This window comes from Geotrypetes seraphini, chromosome 2 (genome assembly GCF_902459505.1).
Source record: "Geotrypetes seraphini chromosome 2, aGeoSer1.1, whole genome shotgun sequence".
In the NCBI taxonomy this organism is placed as follows: domain Eukaryota; kingdom Metazoa; phylum Chordata; class Amphibia; order Gymnophiona; family Dermophiidae; genus Geotrypetes; species Geotrypetes seraphini.
The window spans coordinates 117,169,581-117,192,968 of NC_047085.1; the positions used below are offsets into that span (position 1 = coordinate 117,169,581).

At 42.0% G+C, this 23,388-nt stretch overlaps 1 protein-coding gene across 1 annotated transcript in view; it reads right to left on the reverse strand.

Moving 5' to 3' along the window:
• Window positions 1-23,388, reverse strand: part of XKR4 (XK related 4) — a 549,749-nt gene that overhangs the window by 111,358 nt on the left and 415,003 nt on the right. The window contains exon 2 of the mRNA XM_033935293.1: window positions 8,755-8,954. Within this exon, the coding sequence (XP_033791184.1) occupies window positions 8,755-8,954 (200 nt within the window). The remainder of the gene's footprint in view (window positions 1-8,754; window positions 8,955-23,388) is intronic.

Here is a 23,388-nt window from a genome sequence, read left to right on the forward strand (position 1 = left end):
TGCCCATTTGCGCCTCCCTTTTGCGGCTCCATAACCAAAATGGCAGTTGTGACCTCTATTACTATGAGACTGCTGCTAGAGGTTTCCAAGTTTCCAAGTTTATTAGTTTTTAATATCCCAACCATCAAACAATTGTCTGGCCGGTTAACAATAAAATTAATAAAGAGTTTAAATGTGGTAGAATGTGCATGAAGAAGTCTAAAATAAAACGTAAATGACAAAGACTTGACGTACTGGAGTGTGAGGGCAATAGGGGAGGAAAGGGAAAAAGTTACATTGTATAGAAGAAATGGGAAAAGTGGGGGGGGGGGGGATTGAACGAAGGGAAGGGGAGGCGTGTAAATGATAGATGCTTGCCTGATGAAAGAAAGAGTTGTGAAAGGCAGTCGCGAGTGAGAATCACTCCTGCCCATAGGAACCCCTCTCCTGCCCCCTCGGGGAAGGATTTCTTTGTCTTTCAGAAAGATAACTGAGTACTGGTCACGCTTTCATGACTAGTATGAATATCACTACTCACTAGTTAGGTACCGGTTCTGCCCAGTGCTAGCTAGATACTATAGGGGCAGTTAACGCTGATATTCAGCAGCACAGTCCAATTAAATGACAGTGAATTATTTATTGGGATTTATTAGATGCCTTTTTCATGAAGAGATTCACCCAAAGCAGTTTACAATACATTGAACAGTAATCTGGTACTCTTAAATATTTTCCTTATCTGTCCCAGCAGGCTCACAATCTACCTATGGTACCTGGGGCAATTGAGGATTAAGTGACTTGCCCAGAGTCACAAGGAGTAGACTGGGATTGAACTCACAACCTCAGGGCGCTGAGACAGCAGTTCTAACCACTAGGCCACTCCTCCACTCAATAACAGTGATTAGGCAGGATCAAGTGATTTAACTGGTGTAGGCTCTACTGCCCAGTTAAATCACTTTGAAAATTGACTGGTTAATAGATATGTTTCTAAACTTAAGCCTTTCATTCATTTGCCTAGATTTAGAATCCTAATTTTGCTGCCTAGTGCTGCAAATTATCTTCTTTTTGTTTATGTTCAGTTCTAATCCCATGTTATGACTTTCGGTTTTAACTTATCTCAGTCGATACAGCATGTCTTCTTTGCTGCTGGTGATGAGCATTGTACCATCTGCATAGTACAGGTTGTTTATATATCAGCCACCAACTTTGAAACCGACACTTTCTTCTTCCACATTTGCTTTTCTGAAGATGGTTTCACCGTACAGGTTTCATCCTGATGCCACATTTTGCTGGAAACCAATCAGTGTTACCATATTCAGTTCTCACTGAGGCTTCTTGATTTTCATATAGGCTCTCTATCAGCTTAGTTATGTGTTTGGGTATTTCTATTTGAATTAGAGTTCTCCATAGTTTTTTTTGTGATTCACACATTCAAAAGCTTTGCTGTAGACAATGAATCAAAGGTATAAGATTTTTGGTATTCTTTGCTCTTCTCCAATATCCATCTAACATTGGCAATAATGTCTCTTGTTCCTTGACCTTTTCTGAAATCAGCCTGAACTTTGGGTAATTCTTGTTCAATTTATGATTGGAGCCTTCGTTGTATTATTTTCCGCAATATTTTGATGGTGTGTGGAATTAATGCAATTGTTCTGTAGTTCTTACAGTCTTTGGCATCATCTTTCTTCAGTATAGGTATGAACAGTGATCTTCTCCACTTGGTTGGCCATGTTTTTTCCTTCTAAATCTATTGACACAGTCAAGTGAGGGCCATGATAGCACTTTCTGAACCTTTTATTATTCAATTGGAACACCGTCGATACCAGGTGACTTGAGTTTTGATAATGTTTTAATCATTGCTGCTATGACTTCTTCTTTTAAAATATCTGGTTCTTCTTCAGCTTCAGTTTCCAGTTCAATTTCCCCAATGTTATCCTCATTGCCTTGTTTGAATAAATTTCCATATATGATGAAGATTTTGAGCTTGAAGGCGATAGAATAGAAGTTGCGAAGGATTTCAATCTCTTGGGCTTTTGTAAGCAAATAAGAAAATAGCAGGGAGGAAATATTCCGCAGAATAGCACTTGGTCGCTCTTCAATGAGGGTTCTCGTCACAGTATTCAAAGGCAAGGAGGTAACACTCCAAACGAAGATCAGACCCTCATTTTCTCAGTGGTTAGTTACGGATGTGAAAGATGGATACTACAGAAACAAGACAGAAAGAAGATTGACTCATTTGAGCTCTGGTGTTGGAGAAGGATTTTAGGCATGATGTGGACTACCAGAAGAACTAACAAATTGATTCTGGAAGAGATCAAACCGGCTATGTCACTTGAAGCCCAAATGATGAAGCTATGACTGTCTTATTTTGGTCACACCATCAGAAGAGAGGTCACTGGAGAAGGACATCATGTTTGAGAAGATCAAAGGAACCAGGCGAAGAGGGCGACCGGCAATCAAATGGCTGGACATGTTGAAAACAACCATGGGGATGACGCTGGAGGACCTTTCCAGACTAGCACAAAACAAATTTCTTTTTAGATCTGCAATTTATCAAGTTTCTAGGACTCAAGCATTGAGTCAATGGCACCTAACAACAACAGTGCTGTACGCTTCTAATTTTTTCCCCAATCCTAAATCCAACCTGATGTCACCCACTTTTTTCAGACTTCTAAATTTAGGAGTTTAGTGAAATTTTGATCATAAATTTAGATACACGCCCTATTAAATTCTGACATAACTGCAAGCGGCGGCACCAAAGCTTTCCCTCTGCTACGATCCACCCAGGAAGTTGCATCCCAGAGGGGAATCTTCGGGGCAGCCACTGGCAGTTTTTGAGAATGATTGCCACGCTGGGATCCCTCTGAAAAGGAGAACCTTGATTTTGAAAAGCAACCAGGAAGGTGAGGGGATGGGAGGGAAATGGACCTACAAGGGGAAGAAATGCCTGGACCACAGGGCCCTCCTAAAGCTGTGGGGCCTAGGGAAGCTGCCCTGTTGCCCTCCTCTACTACTGGCCCTGGTATAAATGCCAGAGAACTGCTGTGTAAGTTTGTAACTCAGGCAATGGCAGGATCAGAAGTGGAAATCAGGGAAGAAGGGAAGTTGGAGAGACCTTATTCTTTCAAAGCTTCAGCAGCATGCCCGGCACTTCCCCCTCCCCCACCCCAGATGTGTATTAATTGATTTGTACATTATTTTCAGCAGACTTCTGGAAAATGGTATAAAAATTGAAATAAAAATAATAAAGGCAAAAATCCTAGTTCACCTACTCAAATGACTATATCTACAGAGAAAGCAAATTACCCTAATTCTAGTTGATTTCTCTTCAAAACATAGCAGAAGTAGGAGTTCACACCTCCTTCCAGACAACAAGAGAAAATGAAATGAGAAAGCTAGCAGGAAAGCATGTCTTTCCCAATTATTTAGAGAATTTGGTAGCAGAATATAAACTATACCAAATTCAAAGTAGACGATAATATCCTAAAATATACAAAGATATTACAAAATACTAAGCTATGACTGGCGTTTTAGTTGGAATACAGGAAACAAATGAGTACGAACATGCAGCTTTAACTAAAGTGCAATTCAATTGCAACCTGCTGTGTCGTCTAATAAGCAAATCCACCTCCATCTCAGAAGGAAACCATCTATTCACACACAAACAATGCACTTCACCAAATTCAAAGCAGACTCATATATTTGAAAATACTTAGCTAAGACGAGCTCTTCTTTGGATTACAGGCAACTAGTTATACCAAGATCTCATCAACTGATATCAGTCCTTGTTGCCAGAAATTATGCAGTAAAGTTGTAAGACAAACTCTGGTTGAATTTTCTTTTATTTTTGCAGCAAAACAGAAAAAAGAATGACATTCCTCCTGGTAGGCCCAGGCCTACTTTGAGAAACTTCTGTGTTGCTACATATAAACTTGCCATAAGCTTTGTTTGCAAAATTCTCTACAGCAGGATGCTGGTAAGAAGACTGTTGTTGATGAGTTCATTGATTCTTTCCCTTATTCGTGCAATCTTTCAAGTGGCTTTTACTGTATATACTTGATTATAAACCTATCCAAGTATAAACCGAGATACCATTTTGCCCTCCTTTTTAGGAGAAAAATGGTAACTCAACTATAAACTGGAGGGTTTATATTCTACCATTTCTCCCCTTGTCTTCCCTGTGATGCTCTATCACCCTCCCAGTAATCTTTCCTTCTGCCTCCGCCAACCCCCCTGAACCGGCAGACTTCAGCGCGTACCTGCACCCCTACCACAACCCCCACTAGCTGGCAGCTAGCGTTCCCTCCCTCCCAAGGAAGAGTAACCCTCCAGGCCTACCGTGATTTCTTGGTAGTCTAGCGGCGCATTGGGGCAGGAGTGATTCCCACTTGCTCCTGCCCATTTTTTTCTCCACAGTACAAATGGCCACTGAGACTTTCAGCCATTTTGACTCATTCTGTCTTTGATGCATATGAACTGAACGCTTGAAGGAAGTGTTTGAATTCCTGTCCTTCTTAATATGTGTCAAAAGTCCTCATTTTTAATATGGAGATCAATATTCAGCCAGCGGCAATAAGTGTTTTTTTTAAGCTGCCGCCAGCATTATTCCTGGATTTTCAATGCTAAGCCATGTCTGGGCACCAGCATTTAATATCCAGGTTTATGTGGCTGGCTATCTGTTGGAGGTTCAGCACATAACCACATAAGCGACGCCACATAAAGATAACTGATTTTATGCACTTCAATTTGACCACAAAACTTAGGCATTGCTGAAAAATGGCACCTACTCGCATAAGTGTTGTCCACAAAATAGCAGGCTTTAAATTTAGCAGTCTGTAGTGATGTTCAGCAGCATGAACTGGTTAATTGCCACTGACTATCAGTGGATTGCCCCGAACAAGCGAGCCCTTTCTGGCTAGTCAAATTGCTTAGACTATCATCCCTATGGTTTTTGCAATTATAATTTTAATTTAATTGTTATTTATTACGTATATACTCACATATAAGTTGATCTAAGTATAAGACGAGGTACCCCTTTTCCTTCCAAAAAGGAGGAAAAAAAGTTGATGAATATAAGACAGTGGGGGAGGGGGGTTGTTAATATTCATGTGCTCTGTCAAGATCTGTGCCCTGCCCCTTCCCACTCCCTCCCCTGCCAGGCTCTGCACCCAGCCCCCCTCCCTCTTTGCCCCGCCAGGCTCTCCACCCTGTCCCCCCTCCCTCCCTGACAGGCTTGCTCCCTCCCTCCTTGTCAGACTTGCCCCTTCCCTTCCTGCCAGGATCTGTACCCTGCCCTGCCAGGCTCTGCACCCAACCCCCCTCCCTGCCCTGTACCCTATTCCCCCCTCTCTCCCAATGTCCTCCACTAGGCCTGCCGTATGACATGGTGGACCGGAACAGGAGGGATCCCTCCTGTCTCCTGTCCCAGCCAACTGCCATTTTTTAAAAATCTTCCTCCCGTCTTCCCCCTGCGTACCTTTTTGAATCCCTAGTGGTCTAACGGTGTACTGGGCAGGAGCAAGTTTTTGCACTCTTGCCCCGCATTGAGCCCCTCCCTGAATGGCTTCCTTAAATTCTTGTGGCCCAGCAGTGTACTGAACATAAGCAAGCTTTTCTCACTCCTACCCAGCGCTGAGCTGCTTGCTGAATGGATGCTGTGAGTTTTCACAAGTCCTGCGAGAAATTGGCGGCAGCCATTCAGCGAATGGCTCAATGCCGAGTAGGAGTGAGAAAAGCTCGTTTATGTTCAGTACACTGCTGGGTATACTGTTGGGCTGCAAGAACTTGAAGCAGCCATTCAGCAAGTGGCTCATGCCGGGCAGGAGCGAGGAAAACTCTCTCATGCCTGGTAAAACACTGGGCCAGGAGAACTCGAGGCGGCCATTCAGGGAGGGGCTCATTGGGCAGAAAGCTCACTCCTGCCCAATACACCGCTGGACCACCAGGGATTCAAAAATGTTTGTGGGAGGAGGCTGGAGGGAGGTAAAAAAAAATTGTTAAGAGTTGGCCAGGATAGGAGACGGGAGGGATCCCTCCTGTCTTGGCCAACCCCACCAGGCCATATGGCAGGGCGTCAGCGGGGTGCCACCACCCTGGGCTTCTTCTCGCTATGCCACTGGTGCTGAGTGCTGATTTTTTTCCAGTGCCCAAATATAGGCGCCATTTACTGAATCTGGTCCTATGTGTGTGTAAAAAAACCCAACAATACTAATAAATACCATATGTTGTCGAATATAAACAGCGATTTTTAGGCAAAAAAATGGCCTAAAAATGGGAGTCTTGGATTATATTCGGGTCATCATCCACCTGTCCCCCTCCTGCAACAAGTCCAGGAGGAGGGCGTGTGGGCGATGACCCGAATATAAGCCGAGACCCATATTTTTGGGCCATTTTTTTTTTGCCCAAAAATCTCGGTTTATATTCAAGTATTTATGGTATTTATTAGTATTGTTAGGTTTTTTATACACACATAGGACCAGATTCAGTAAATGACGCCTATATTTGGGCACTGAAAAAAATCAGCACTCAGCACCAGTGGCATAGCGAGGGTTGGAGGCGCCCCCCCTCACACCCATTTCTCCGCCTCCTCCTTCCTGCCACACTAGCATCATTCCTTCCCTCGTACCTTTTTAAATCTTCACCAGCGTGAGTAGCTTCTCCAGCCTGCTGCTCACGCCAACCTAGCTTCCCTCTGAAATCGCTTCCTGGTCATGTGGCCAGGAAGTAACATCAGAGGGAAAGCCAACACAGGTGTGAGCCACAGGCCATAGAAGTTGTTCACACTGGCAAAGATTTAAAGAGGTATGGAGGGGTGGGGGGCAAAAGGGGGGGGCAGGGTGCCATCCTGGGGTGGAGTGGTGGAGAGGTGCTGGTGCCCCCACAAGATGGCACCCGGGGCAGTCCACCCCCTGCTCCCCTTACTATGCCACTGTTCAGCACTATTCAAAAAAGGGCACTATGTGTTCTTTATAGAATAGGGCACAACACCAAGTTCCATGCCCAAATTTGGGTGCCAGGACTTAAGCCTGCTGAAAGCAGGTGTAATTCCTGGTTCCTAATTTGGGCACACATCTGCAGTATTCTTTAACACTTCATGCAAATTTAGGGATTGCCTCTAACATGCTTATGGCCATGTCCCCCTTTTGGGTTACATGTTATGGAATCTGGGTGCACAATTTTATAGAATAGTGTGTAACAAGAGGCACACGCAAATCCAAATTGGTGCCAATTAACATCAGTAATTGATTATTAGTGCCCAGTTAATGACATTATTAGCTCATTGCCCAATTTAGTTGCCCCTACCTCTCAGAACTGCACTGAAATTTGGGTATGCAAATGTGAGCACCCTTCGTAGAGTTTTGGGAATGCTGTGTCAGTAATGATATATCTATGTGTTTTAAATTATATTGATTAACAATGATCCTCTCATGTACCACGTCTGCCATTCTGAGTTTTGCAGATTGCTTCCTCTCCTGTCCAACACTAAAATCAGCCTTGATAATGCCACCCTACTACAGTCAGGCAATCTTTGTCCAGACCAGTGGTTCTCAACCCAGCTGTCAAATTCAATTTCAGAACATCCATAATGCATATAGGCAGGAGATATATTTGCATATTAGGGAAGCAAACATGCAAATTTATCTCAAGCACATCATTTGGTCTGAGCAGTAAGAAATGCTGCCAGTACCCTGATGCTTTTGCCACTCAGTTGGCTGATTATCAATCATTGATATTGTTGTAATCACTGATGAGACCAACTCAAGTTGTTCCACAATCTACCATTTTGTGATATATTACCCCTGATGAAGCCAGAGGATGAAACATGACAAGTCGGGTATTTTAATAGAGACATTTATTTATTTATGACCTTATGGTAATACTGGTGGTTCTTGCTTATCAATGTGAATATCCTTAAAAATGACTGAATGGGTTTGTCCCAAGGATTGGTTTGAAAACCTCTTCTCTAGATCATCTACTACATAAGGGAGATGCCAGTAAAAGAATACCAGGAGAATATCAGGGTGTCAAAGGGCTCAGATCCATCAATAAAACATAAGCAATAAAGGTGTTTCATTTTACAAATCTACACACGTACGTGCCAATACTTAAGTAAAGAGTCTACAATTTTAATGTGGCTTCATTTCGGAGGCGGATAAACCCTACATGGGAAAGAGGAGGATGGCTTGTGCAATGCTCTGGCCGAAACAAGCACTTAAAAAACCCTTTTACATTTCAATAAGCAGGTGTAAAAGCCATCAGTATGTCCCCTTTGTGAAATGAGGAATACAGATTTTAGTCTTGCCCAGGCACTTCCCATACCATAACCTTTGAAATTTCTACATAATGTGGATTTCCAGGTGAAAACAGTGTCGCTCTGAAATCGATTTTATACATGTATGTGATATACACTTGTAAAAGTGGTATTTCCACATGTAAATCATAAATAGGGCCTTCTAAAACAATCCCTATATAAAACAATTCTAAGAATCTTGTTGTGCTTTTCCTGCTTTTGTGTTCTTGTTGAGATTTGTTGAGAAAAATGATAGTCACTGGAGGACCTCTCTTAATTAGACATCCGAGGAGCGATTAGAGGAGAATGTAGCACTTGAGCTGTATTCATGACAGTAATATTCATTATGGAAAGAGAGGTGGGGGGTGTAAATATGGTAGGAAGGGAGCACTTCTTGCATGGAACCCTGAACATACAAATGATAATTAGCGAAACGATGAATGGCTGCATCTCTCAAACAGCAAACCAATATCTACAGTGAGCTTTACCTTGGATGGCCTGTAGGCTGTGAGTCTGCACGATAATGCAGAGTTGCAGGACCAGCTGAGGTGCGCTTTCCAGAAAGGTGGCCAGCAGGTGCAGCATGCTCACGTCCGCATACTCGTACACCATCTTCCAATAAAACCGCCATCTGTCGCTCCCTGCACTCCGACGGCTTCTGATGCCCAAGTAAATAGTGTGGAAGTACCTAGAAACCAAAGCAGGCAGAAATTAGGCTTCTTAGCCTTCTTCACTCAGCATTGCTAGGAAGGCATGAAAATTAACTCTCTGGGAAGCAACATGGGGACTTCTTACGAATAAAAAGGTGAAAAGTGCATTTTCTTTGCTGCAAAATTGTCACATAAAATGACGTGACCTATTGTTTCAGTGAAAATTCATCATGCACAATAGCCTTTTTTGGCCTGATAAGAGAGCAGCACAGCTATAGAAGGGTCAACTCACTCAAATGATTTTTGTTTTAAACTCTGGAAAGTGAATAGTGAGTACAACTATTAATAGCAATAGTGAACAAAGTACATATATGGGAATCTCTTTATTCTATAACAGGGAAACTATCTTTAAGCACCTCATACACTTAAATTTATAGAATACTGGGATTCACATGGGTACATGAACACTTATGCATGCAAATGGTAGTAGAACACTCGTGCTATTTTATAATTATGTGCAAAAATGTCTTAGTGCATAATTGTTAGGGGGCATTTACAGGAGAGAGGTGGAGGCCAGTGACATAGCGACGGTGAGAGGGCGGTAACACCCGTCCCCTGCCCTCTTCTCCCCCCCACCCCATCCGCTCCTTCCCACCCCTTCCTTTTCTCCATAGCTCTTTAACGTTCCCGGCGCGAACAACGACCCCCAACCTGCTGCTTGCACCAGCGTTGGCTCTTCCTCTGACGTCACTTTTTAGGCATGGGTCCAGGAAGTGACATCAGAGGAAGAGCCGGCACTGGCATAGGCACTGGCATAGGGCTGACATTTAAACATTAGGATGAAATTCTGTACAGGACATGCTGCAGTTAGGTGACACCTAACTGACCAATCAGGTGGCACATTAAAAAAAAAAAATTTGAAGGTGCTGTTCTAAGGCGCTGATTTCATGCCTACGGAGGCACATAGCGATGCCTACGGATGCCTATGGTCAGCGTGGGCATGGTTTGCACTGGAAGTGGCCTTTGGCGACCATAGGCATCCCTATGTGCCTCTGTGGGCATGAGACCGGTGCCTTACATGTAGGCCTTTAAAATTCTGGCCAACATTTAAAGGTAAACAAAAAAGCCTAAACCAAATTGAAAAACAATACAGGAGGTTATAATCATAATGTACACAGGAAACCATGCCCTATGTCTCCTGATCAAAGTGTAGTGGAACTACGTTATAATCCTCAATCTACGTATATTCCACTGCACATACACAACATGGCTATTTATCGGTTACTGGGAGACCTTATCAAATAATCAAGATAAGTCCACCAGGGTTTTTTCCTACAAATTGTGTACCCAACAGAGGTACACAGTAGGTATACCCCTCACATCATATTTATCCACTATATGTGTGCTTGTGTATATACCTAAATCAAAATAAAATCAAAAGCAGAGACTTAAAAATAGTCACTAAAATCACTACAATGTCATATGTCCAAATGTTTTTTTCAATGAATGTAACAGATATGAATATAAAATTTGGGCTTATCTTCCACAAAGTGTGCAAAGCTGATTGCCCAACAGAGTACCTTGTTTTGTTTCCAAATTCTCCATCCAGCAGTTCAAGCTAGTGGCATGTAGAATCAATTAGCGATTAGCTTGACAAAGTTTGCGAGACACTGGAATAAGCACTAGCTATTTAATGTTGGTGCCTAAATAGCAGTGCCCAGTTATAGAATTTTCCCCAAAATGTGCAACCAAAAAAACATGTAATATTCATTATAGGAAAAATAAGAGGGGCTACCCACAGAAATATGTATTTTTTTATTGCTCTATTATCCGCACTATCTAATAATCTAAGAAGAGTAATAATAAGAATAATAACTTTATTCTTTTATACCACCATAACCAAAAGTTCTAGGCAGTTTACACTAAAAAGAGCTGGACAATCACCGAAATACAATAATACAGTAAAAAATACAAATATTGGTAAAATAGAATTTCAATAATAAAACTCACTAATAATAAACTTATCGAACAAAATTAAAACATACAACACAATCAGGCATTTATTCACCCAAATACATACTCATCTTTAATTCATTTCCAGAAAAGGGAAGAGAAGGGAAGGGAAATGGATTTTAGATTTAGTTCATACCATTTTCAGTTTTATTCAGGTACTCTAGGTATCTTCCTATCCTCGGGGCCTTTTTACTAAAGTGAGTTAAGAGTTGCATTCAACATTTAACATGGGATTTTCCTCTATGTTAACATGCAAATCTAGTGTGGCACTTTTTAACATTTTTATTTTGCAGGTCATGTGCTAATGTTGTCATTGGCACACTGTATCTGCTTAGAATTAATGAGAGAGCTTGTACTGCCTCTTAATTTAGGAAGCTTGCTAAGCATTCCAAATATCAACAAATGGCTCATTGAAGGAGCAAACCCAAGGGCAATGCTCCTTTGAGTGCTCCATTGGGTGAACTTGAGAGGAATCATTGGGATTTGGGTGGGGTTCTGCGCAGAGCCATGTGTTGTAATGGGGCTTTTATAGGTTCCTCAAATGAGGCCAACAATTGAATAGTGAGTAGTGGGTGGTTAGTGCTGCACAGCCAAATTGTGCACACAAGTTAATTTTTTTACAAGTCAATTGGTGCCCAAAATTGGCCACCAACATGTAATTATCAGCACTAATTAGAATTTATGTGTACAACTTTCTAAGCATATTCTACAAAGTGGTGCATGTAAATTCTAAAGGGCAGATCTCAAAAGGTGGCATGGACATGAGATGGCTATGAGAAGGTTGTGGACATTCCTATAAATTGCATACATTGCAATTGCATAATTGCCTGATCTGCGCAGAATTTAGTACATCAGGTTTTAGTTGGCATAAATGGTCATGCCTAAATTTTAGTTATGGTGCCGACCACTATGTATATTTTATAAATCAAGCCTAACTGCAGGCGTGGGAGTCGATCCACCCCTCCCCCTCCCCCTCCCCTGAACCAGCGGGGGCCTCTTTAAAATCAACACCGCCAGTGGGAACTGCTTTTTTCCCGCACAGAAATCCGGCGGGCAGGCAGGCAGGGAGAGCAGGAGACCGATCCTGCAGGCGTGGGAGTCGATCCGTCCCTCCCCCTCCCCCGAACCAGTAGGGGCCTCTTTAAAATCAACACCATCAACGGCGCACTGCCGTTTGGCGTGCCGGCGAAGGCACACGGCAAAGGCACGTGCGCCTTAGCACGCGCCTTTGCGAAGCGTCTATGCGAAACGTCTGAAACCCAGACCACAGGATAAGTACTCCTTATTACCAGCAAAGAAATAACCAGCAGCTGCCTATATAATCTATAATTATAGCCTGCAGGTATAGCTTGCTACCGCATGTATAGCCTGTATAGACAGTATGGACTGCATGTGTAGCCTGCATATATAGCCTTTATAACATATATAGACTGCATGTATAGCCTGTTACCGCATGTATAGCCTGCTACTGCATGTATAGCCTGTACAGACAGTTTAGACTGCATGTATAGCCTGCACATATAGCCTATATAACATGTATAGATAGCATGTAGCATGTATAGACTGCATGTATAGCCTGTTACCGTATGTACAACCTGTCTTCGCATGTATAGCCTGCTACCACATGTTTAGCCTGCTACCGCATGTTTAGCCTCTACTGCCCACTACTGTTATCGCATGTATAGCCTGTTCTGCCCATTACTACCTGATACAGCTTACATCCCGCTACACCTCACACAAAATGGCAATTTTTAACAAACAGCTACTACTACTAGGGATACTGTACCTAATCTGCTCTAGATGCTGCTGGGGCAATGAAGATAAATCCCTTCAACCAACTCACACCTATCACTCCTGGCACAGACCAGCCAAACCATCCAAATCAACAAACTCCCACCAACCTAAAAGACTATCCAGAACAAGGCCCACTTCAAATTCCAGTGATAAACACCAACCGCAAACCCCGCAAACCATATAGGAACCAGACCAAAAATAGAAACCTAAAAAAGTTAACCTACTCGGAAACTCCCACCTCAACCAGCTATGAAAACATTACGGGATACTGCCTAAATACCTGCTCCGTGAGAAACAAAGCACACATAATAAACAACTGGATATTGCAAACAAAGCCAGATTTCCTATTTCTAACAGAAACACGAATGGTCTCTGACACAGACATTATCATGAAAGAAATCCTACCACAGGGATACAAAATACTCCCACTATCAAGAAGCTGGAAAAAAGGAGGCGGCCTAGCGATCATTCTAAAGGAACCCTTTGACTACATTAAGACTGATTCCAAAACATCAGAAAACCTAGAAATGCTAACTTGCAAAATCACTAACACTCGATTAGAAGAATCACTACTACTCTATTTTATATCCCACCCAAAAAATGGTCAAACGCCAGAGATGAATTCTTTGAATTCCTAACCGTAAACACCCTAAAAGGATCATACAATCTACTTCTGGGGGACATAAACATACACCTAGAACAAAAGGGAAAGCCAGAAGTAACCGAAATTGGCAACTTCCTAATGTCACTCGATTTTCCAATTCCAGGCACAGAGATAACCCACGAAAAAGGACACAAACTAGACATAGTTACTTTCTCTCAAAAAGATACCCCTGATCCAAAAATACAATACTACACAGGGACCTGGAAAAAATGCATCTGGTCAGACCACTATATTGGCAATTTCAACCTACGCTGGCAAAAAAAGAATTCACAACCGGTTACAAAAGTAAAATCACAAAAATAATAACCAGTCGTAATAACCAACAGAATTCTGGGCTCACTATGAACTACGTCCCACAACCAACAAAATACAGGAATTCCCTATAAGATGGGAAAAGTTCAGTAAAGATCTCTTAGACCAAATAGCCCCATACCAAACATACAAAAAGAAAGATAGACCACCAAACGAATGGTTCGACTCAGAACTACTAACCAACAAACAGGAACTAAGAAAATTGGAAAGAATCTGGCAAAAAACAAACAAAGAAATAGACAAGACAAACTGGAAACAAAAAATTAAAATATATAAAAATCTGATCAAAGAAAAACGCACAAAGCACTACGCACAAAAAATTGGTTCAACAAAAATAAACAATAAAGAATTATTCAAACTAGTAAAAACACTAACAGACACAACACAAATCCTGAAAAAGGAAAATGAGAGCACCCCATCCGCTCAAACCCTAGCTAACTTTAAAAAAAATAAAATCACTGACCTAAGAACTACTCTACCCACACCCACAACCAATACACTTCAGTACCTTGACCCTCATGACCAGGATCCCAGAGCAGACATGAATTGGGACCACTTCGACTTCCCAAACTGGCACCAGTTCCTAAGTTTATTCAACAAATACACCAAATCAAACTGCCTACTTGACGAATGCTCCCCTAAAATCATGACAGTCGCCCCCCTTGACTTCAAAATGGAACTATTCACTTGGTTAACAACTGCCCTTACAAATGGAACATTAAACGAGGATATGGGACACACACTGATTACAACTATCCCCAAAGATCAAAAAACTGCAACTGCACTAACATCCAATTATAGACCCATAGCAAGCATTCCCCTTTTCACAAAGCTACAGGAAGGATTGGTCAACCTACAACTAACAGACTACCTAGACAAATTCAACACCCTCAACGAACACCAATCAGGCTTCAGGAAAGTATATAGCACAGAAACTGTCATAGCTTCCATACTAAACCACCTCTATGATCTTTTCAGTAAAGGCAAAAGCGCATTGATTCTGCAACTAGACCTTAGCAGTGCGTTCGACCTAGTAGACCACGAAATCATGCTACTGCGTCTTGACGCAATAGGAATCTCGGGAAAGGTAATGAAATGGTTCCAAGAAATCCTAACAAACAGATCCTACTGAATAACCAGCAATGAAAATTACTCCAACCCAAGGAAAAACCCATCAGGGGTGCCCCAAGGCTCCCCTCTATCACCCACCTTATTCAACATCTACCTTGCATCCTTAGGTCACCTACTACAAAAATTAAACTTAAAGCACTATATATAAGCAGACGATATATCCATCCTAATCCCCTTAAATGACATCACAAATGAAACTATAGATAACCTCTCACACACTATGATAGAAATCGAAAAATGGACCACCAGCTTCAAACTAAAACTAAACATAGAGAAAACAAAAGTCTTTTTGGCAAGCCCCAACGACAAAATAACGAAAACATCGTTAAAAATAAATGGCCATGAATACTCAATCTCCAAAACCATAAAAATACTGGGTATCACTCTAGATACTCACTTAACCATGGCTGACCACACAAACCTACTGGTGAAGAAATGCTTTTACATGCTGTGGAAGCTAAGGCCTATTAAAAAATACTTTGACACAACATCCTTTAGATTACTGGTGCAGTCGCTGATCCTATCTACCCTGGATTACTGCAACATTGCCTACCTGGGTATCCCCCCCCAAAAAACAGTACAAAAATTAAGATTAGTGCTAAACACTGCGGTTCACTTGATCTTCGGACTGAGAAAAAAAGACCACATTAGCCCCTATTACAAAAAACTGCACTGGCTTCCAGTGGAGGCACGAATATTGTTCAAATTTGCATGTATCTGCTTCAAACAAATATGGGACCTAGCACCTTCCTACCTGCAAACACTTCACTCTACACAAGCCCACACGAACAACCAGAAACAAAAACATCTTTGCATACCCAAAGATCACAGGCTGCAAATACAAATCCTTCCTAGACAGAACCTTCATGTTCCAAGCAAACAGACAGCTATCCTGGCTGGGAAACCACATAAATAAAGCCAGACCTACAACACATTCCGAAAATCAATTAAAACTGCTCTACTTGACAAATTCCTTGCCTAATCAAATGACCTCTCCCAGGTATTCTTCCCCATTTAATGCCAACGTATTATGTAACATCTTTCTTCTCTCATGTATTCTTTCCCCATGTTCTCCAATTCATTATGTAACTTCTTTCTTCATGCATTCTGTAATTCGTTGACTGTCCAGCCTTCTTTCTATGTGAACCGCCTAGAAGTCATTTTGACTATGGCGGTATAGAAAAATAAAGTTATTATTATTATTTTATAGAATAACACTTAGGCCCAGATTCTCTAAACGACGCCGTTGTTAGTGGCCACCTTAAAAGTGGCCATTGATCGAGTGTCAATCGTGCAATGGCATCATTTAGAGCAGTGATTCCCAACCCTGTCCTGGAGGAACACCAGGCCAATTGGGTTTTCAGGCTAGCCCTAATGAATATGCATGAGAGAGATTTGCATATGATGGAAGTGATAGGCATGCAAATTTGCTTCATGCATATTCATTAGGGCTAGCCTGAAAACCCAATTGGCCTGGTGTTCCTCCAGGACAGGGTTGGGAACCACTGATTTAGAGAATTGCACCTTCAGGAAAGGTAGCTGCTGGAGATGTAGGCCAGGGTTTTCAAGGCCTACATTTCCGGTGCCTACCTTTGACATGAATCACACCTAGGAGGTGCTTTATAGTGCCTAATGCCATTTCAGGTGTTAACAAAGCCTACAGTAGTGTTAGGTGTCATAAAATGCCTTTGTAGACGTGATTTCGGTGCTGTTGTTTTAGGTGCTGGTAGGTGCCATGAGAATTCTTTTAAATCCTCTTTTAAAAGGTGTTTTGCACTTAACTTAGGTGCCAGTAATAATAATAATAATTTATTCTTGTATACTGCCAAAGCCATAATAGTTCGAGGTGGTTTACAATGAGAAGCACTGGACAATCAGTGAAAAAACACAATACATATCATCAGAAATACATACAAGATAAAAAGATTAAAGATTAAAAACTGAATTAGGTTACAAATTGATCAAACAACTGTATTTTTACTAATTTTCTAAAAGTAAAATAAGATGGAGCACGCATAATATTACCCAAGCTGTCATTCAATTTACCTGCCTGATATGCAAGAGTTCTATCCAGAAATCTTTTAAAGCGATAAGCATTTACTGTTGGGTAAGCAAACATATGGATTCTGCGTGTAGGCCTGTTAAAACGGTCTAGAAAAAAAATGAGAGACCAGGTACACAGGAGCCATACCAAATATTGATTTAAAACAGATACAGGAAAATTTAAACAAAACTCTTGTCTCCATCGGTAACCAATGTAGTTTTTGATAATAGGGAGTTAATATGTTCCCATTTTTTCAAACCAAAAATCAGCCGAACTGCTGAATTTTGAATAACTCGAAGCCTTTTCTGTGTTTTCTTATATGTACTCCAAAAAATAATATTGCAATAGTCGAGCATACTTAAGATTTTTAGCCCTTTGAGTATATACATCCAGGGTGGGTGGGAGAAGTTTCAAGTTTATTAGTATTTTGATATACCGACCATCACGTGTATCTGGTCGGTTTACAATAGTAAAAAGATAAAAATGGAAAATAAAAAATTTTTGATAAAAATTAAATCTAAGTATAGGAGAAAATAAAATCTCTATGGAAGTAGGGAGAAGAGGGTCAAGACAAAGACTTGATTACAAGGGATACGAAACAAAGGAAAAAGAGGGGAGAGGAAGATTTGTAAATTACATTATATAAATAAAAACAGAAGGAAAGGACAGGATATCGCTTCCAAGAAACATTTCTGTTTTCCCATGTTTATTTGGGGATTCAGTAGGAGTTTTGATAAGGAGGGTGGGATGACATTACTATTTTAAATAGGGAAAGGTTATTGAAAAAATCTATGTTTTTATTGATTAGTCATTGGGTGGGTGGGTGGATGGGAAAAAATGGCTGTTCATATATATTTGTATGATGAATGTGCTTTTATTGACTTATTATATGGATACATATTTGTGTTTTGCACTTTTGATGTTTGGAAAATCAATAAAGAATAAAGAATTTTTTTTTAAAAAAGGAAGACTGAACTAGCAGATGAAATGATGCTACATCAAAATATTTTTTAATGGTTCGGAGTTATGTTACATAGGTATAGGCATGTTCAGGAGTGGGTTGGGGGAAGAACATGGGAAGAGTCATTATTTACTCATTTGTTTTTGTTTTTTTTTAGATCAAATCTTTTTATTCGAATTATAGGCAACAATACAGAAAAAGAAAACAATACTTATACATACAGCCGTTAGCTGTGCTCTTCAATCTTTCCCTAAGCAAGGGAAAAGTTCCCCTGGACTGGAAAACTGCCAATGTTATCCCACTCCACAAAAAGGGATGCAGGTCAGAGGCTGAAAATTATAGACCGGTGAGTCTCACATCAATAGTGAGTAAACTCATGGAGAAGCTGATCAAGAATAGATTGGACACATTTCTGGATGATGAAAGATTAAGGGATCCCCACCAGCATGGCTTTACAAAGGGAAGGTCTTGCCAATCCAACCTGATAAACTTCTTTGACTGGGTAACAAAAAAACTGGATGAGGGTGAATCCCTGGATATCATGTATTTAGACTTTAGCAAGGCTTTTGATAGTGTTCCACACCGTAGGTTATTGAACAAGATGAACTCGTTAGGACCAGGAAAAACACTGACAGCATGGGTACAAGACTGGCTTAGCGGCAGACTTCAAAGAGTAATGGTGAATGGTATTCCCTCAAAAACATCAAAAGTGATCAGTGGAGGACCACAGGGTTCGGTCTTGGGCCCGATGCTATTTAATATCTTTGTTAGGGAGCTAACTCAGGGACTTCGAGGCAAAATTACATTATTTGCTGATGATGCTAAACTATGCAACATTGTGGGCAGGGCAACCAGGCCCAGCACTATGGAGCAGGACCTGCTTTTATTGGAACAATGGTCCAGTACTTGGCAACTAAACTTTAATGCCAAAAAATGTAAAGTAATGCACCTTGGGAGCGGAAACCCATGCAGAATATACACCTTGAATGGTGAAAACTTAGCAAGAACCACTGCAGAAAGGGACTTGGGAGTTCTCATCCGGGAAGATATGAAAGCTGCTAATCAGGTGGAGAAAGCTTCAGCAAAGGCAAGACAAATGCTGGGTTGCATCAGAAGGAGCTTTATCAGCCGAAAGCCTGAAGTCATACTACCGTTATACTGATCCATGGTGAGACCTCACCTGGAGTACTCTGTCCAGTTTTGGAGGCCACATTATCAAAAGGATGTGAAGAGAATGGAGTCGATCCAGAGAATGGCCTCTAGGATGGTCTCAGGACTTAAAGACATCCCATATGAAGAACGTATGACCAGACTGCGCTTATATTCTCTCGAGGAGCGCAGAGAAAGGGGGGACATGATATAAACATTCAAATACATCACGGGTCGCATTGAAGTGGAGGAAGACATCTTTTTTCTTAAGGGGTCCCACAGCGACATGAGGGCATCCGCTAAAGCTCAAGGGGGGAAGATTTCATGGTGACACCAGGAAATACTTCTTCACCGAATGGGTGATTGATCGATGGAATAAACTTCCATGAAAGGTGGTCGAGGCTAGCAGCGTGCTCGACTTCATAAGTCGATGGGACAAACAAGTGATGGTGGTGGTGGTGGTGGTGGTGGGGGGGGGGGGTTAGAGTGTTATGCGTAAAAGATGGATACTCTAGGGAGGGAGGGTTCTTGAGTGGGCAGACTTGTTGGGCCGCCGGCCCTCTTCTGCCATCATACTCTATGGGGGTAATAATAATTTAAAAAAAAGTCTGATTTGCCCAGGCGCCTTAGGCCCCACCAGTAGGCGGGGCTTTGGGATGGCTGGGCCAATCCGGCCCCATTCTGCTGTGAGCTGCCTGCCGGACGGCCGAGTTTGGCACCCGTCTGTCCGGCCAACGTTAAAAAGGTACGGGAAGGGGTGGGGGTGGGGAGGTCGTGGGGTCGGCTGGGGGGGTCGCGGGTCAGCTGGGGGGGTTGATCAGGGGTTCTGGGGGGGAGGACATTGGGGGGAGGGGGGTTCATCGAGGGCAGGACGGCCTGGGATCCCTCCTGCCCGTAATGTAGTGGGGGGTGGGGGTCGCCTGGGCCAGGAGGGCTTGGGCTCCCTCCTGGCCCGATCGAGTCGGGGGGCACAATCGGCGGGGCAAGAGGGCTTGGGCTCCCTCTTGCCCTGATATCGTCGGGGAGTCGGCGGGGCAAGAGGGCTTGGGCTTGGGCTCTCTCTTGCCCCGATGTTGTTGGGGGTACCATGGGTGCCCGGGGCAAGAGGGCTTGGGTTCCCTCTTGCCCCGATGTTGTCGGGGGGGCTTGGGCACCCTCCTGCCTGGATCGTTGTGGGGGGGGGGGGGATTCTGTAACCAGTGTTGTTTTTGACAGACACCGGTTACAGAATCCAGCTTTTAGGCGTAGGGCTGGCTCCTCCTTCGCCTAAAAGCCCCTCTGTTGGACGTTTGGGGCTTAGGCGTTTTTTTGTTTCATTATGGCTAAAAAGTGTAGACATGGTGTGGGTGTACTTTTAGACGTAATGGTGATTGGGCATTTAGGCAGAGGAAGGCCATAATCAAAACATGGACATTTGTTTTGATTATGGACACTTTCCCTGCTTCTGGGTTGAACGTTTAGGGACTTAGGCCAAAAGGGGACTTAGACGCTTTTTTTGATTATGCCCCTCTATGTTTCTATACAGCATGTATGTTTGTTCCTCAGCAGGCATAAATATTCATGGCTTCGTGTAAGCTCTGATTTCTACAGCTTCTCAGTAGAAATTTAATAAAGGCATGCAGGTATAAAACAGGTGTTTGTTGGACCTCCCAACCTAGGCAACCCAAAATAAAATTACCCTCCACAGGGTTAACGTAACTCCTAACTGGCATAGATATTGCTGATTGCATGTTTTGAGCACTGGTTTCTAAATGTTTGCTCTGACTCTATTTTTATATTCTTCCATTTCTTCTGAAACTAAACTTAGCTTTTGGAAAAAAAAAAAAAAGTGGAATAAATATACATCCTCTAGCATTTTACTGTCTTAGGAAATCTTTGAAAGCATCAGTCATATTTCCAAGGACACTCTGGATGAATATACTGTATAGTTATAAACTTAGACGCCATGTAGGCTATAATACCTTTTATTGATGTAACATAAGATTTATCTAACAATATTGCTGTGCATGAACTTTCAAGACTACTCAGCCCCATTCTTCAGAAGTCAAGTCACTGGCAAGTTGAACTTCCTTCTTTTTCAATTGACTGAACTGCCAACCTAGAGGGATAATTACAGTATTTCCCATTCTGTAATGCAGAGTTCTGATAACCGTATTGAACTATGACAAAATAATTTCCATACTTTTTGGCAAAGCCGTGACATCTTTCTGTGTAGTCAGAAATGCTTGTTTACATCGTCTTTTGGATAGCTCTTCCTTTGGTCTAACTACAGGTTCATCAGTATCTTCAGAGAAATCACATTTCATTTGGGAAATAAGAACTCCCCCCTCAAATCACAATCAGGAACTTGGAATACAGCTCTGAGAGAGTGGTGCAGTGGTTAAAGTTACAATTCTTGCAAGGGGGAGAGTGTGGCACAGTGGTTAAAGCTACAGCCTCAGTACCCTGAGGTTGTGGGTTCAAACCTATGCTGCTTCTTTACATTAGATAGATTGTGAGCCCGCTCGAACAGACAGAGAAAAATACTTGAAAACCTGAATTTTATTCATCTAAACCAGTGGTCTCAAACTCAAACCCTTTGCAGGGCCACATTTTGGATTTGTAGGTACTTAGAGGGCCTCAGAAAAAATAGTTAATGTCTTATTAAAGAAATGACAATTTTGCATGAGGTAAAACTCTTTATAGTTTATAAATCTTTCCTTTTGGCTAAGTCTTAATAATAATATTGTAATTTATAGTTAAAGAGGCATATGATCAAAAAACTGTTTTATTTTACTTTTGTGATTATGATACATATACCAAGGGCCTCAAAATAGTACCTGCCAGGCCGCATGTGGCCCCCAGGCCACGTGTTTGAGACCACTGATCTAAACCATTCTGAGCTCCCCTGGGAGAATGGTATATAGAAAATTAGATTAATAAAAAATCCTCCAAACCTAAGCAACCTTCAAGAGCTGCTTTTATCATTTATTTATTCAATTTTCTATACTGGTTTAATGAGTACTAGCTGATGGCCCGGTGTTGCACGGGTATTTAATTATAGCAATAACACTGTAAATGGATTCAAATAAAGATACTTTATAGTGGTGAATGAAAATATTTTTTTACTTTATAAAAAGTACAATATTCAAATTATAATGTGAAATATTTGACAAAATGAATACAATACAACTAACACAAAACTGGATTATAAACAACATTTTTAGTTTCACCTCCAGGAGCAAGAACATATACATTATTGGGTGAACCCACCCTTCCCACGTGTGCAGGTGGGCTGCGAGACCCCAAGAACATATCACCCCCGGTAGTGAGGGATCTGCATACCAATTTTCGTTCAAATCGGTCCCACAGCTTTTTACATTTTTTCCATTGACTTGAATGGGTGAAATCTGATTTTCTGTTTGTAGCTCCGCCCACGTGTGCAGGTGGGCCGCGAGACCCCAAGAACATATCACCCCAGGTAGTGAGGGATCTGCATACCAAGTTTCGTTCAAATTGGTCCCACAGCTTATTACATTTTTTCCATTGACATGAATGGGTGAAATCAGATTTTCTGCTTGTAGCTCGGCCAACGTGTGCAGGTGGGCTGGAAGACCCCCAGAACATATCACCCCAGGTAGTGAGGGATCTGCATACCAAGTTTCGTTCAAATCGGTCAAGCCGTTTTTGAATTAATGTGAAAATGGCATCTTTTCACATTTTTTCCATTGACATGAATGGGTGAAATGTGATTTTCTGTTTGTAGCTCCGCCCATGTGTGCAGGTGGGCCGCGAGACCCCCAGAACATATCACCCCAGGTAGTGAGGGATCTGCATACCAAGTTTCGTTCAAATCGGTCCCACAGCTTTTTACATTTTTTCCATTGACTTGAATGGGTGAAATCTGATTTTCTGTTTGTAGCTCTGCCCACGTGTACAGGTGGGCCGCGAGACCCCCAGAACATATCACCCCCGGTAGTGAGGGATCTGCATACCAATTTTCGTTCAAATCGGTCCCACAGCTTTTTACATTTTTTCCATTGACTTGAATGGGTGAAATCTGATTTTCTATTTGTAGCTCCGCCCATGTGTGCAGGTGGGCCGCGAGACCCCAAGAACATATCACCCCAGGTAGTGAGGGATCTGCATACCAAGTTTCGTTCAAATCGGTCAAGCCGTTTTTGAATTACTGTGAGAATGGCATCTTTTTACATTTTTTCCATTGACATGAATGGGTGAAATATGATTTTCTGTTTGTAGCTCCGCCCACGTGTTCAGGTGGGCCGCGAGACCCCCAGAACATATCACCCCAGGTAGTGAGGGATCTGCATACCAAGTTTCGTTCAAATCGGTCAAGCCGTTTTTGAATTACTGTGAGAATGGCAGCTTTTTACATTTTTTCCATTGACATGAATGGGTGAAATC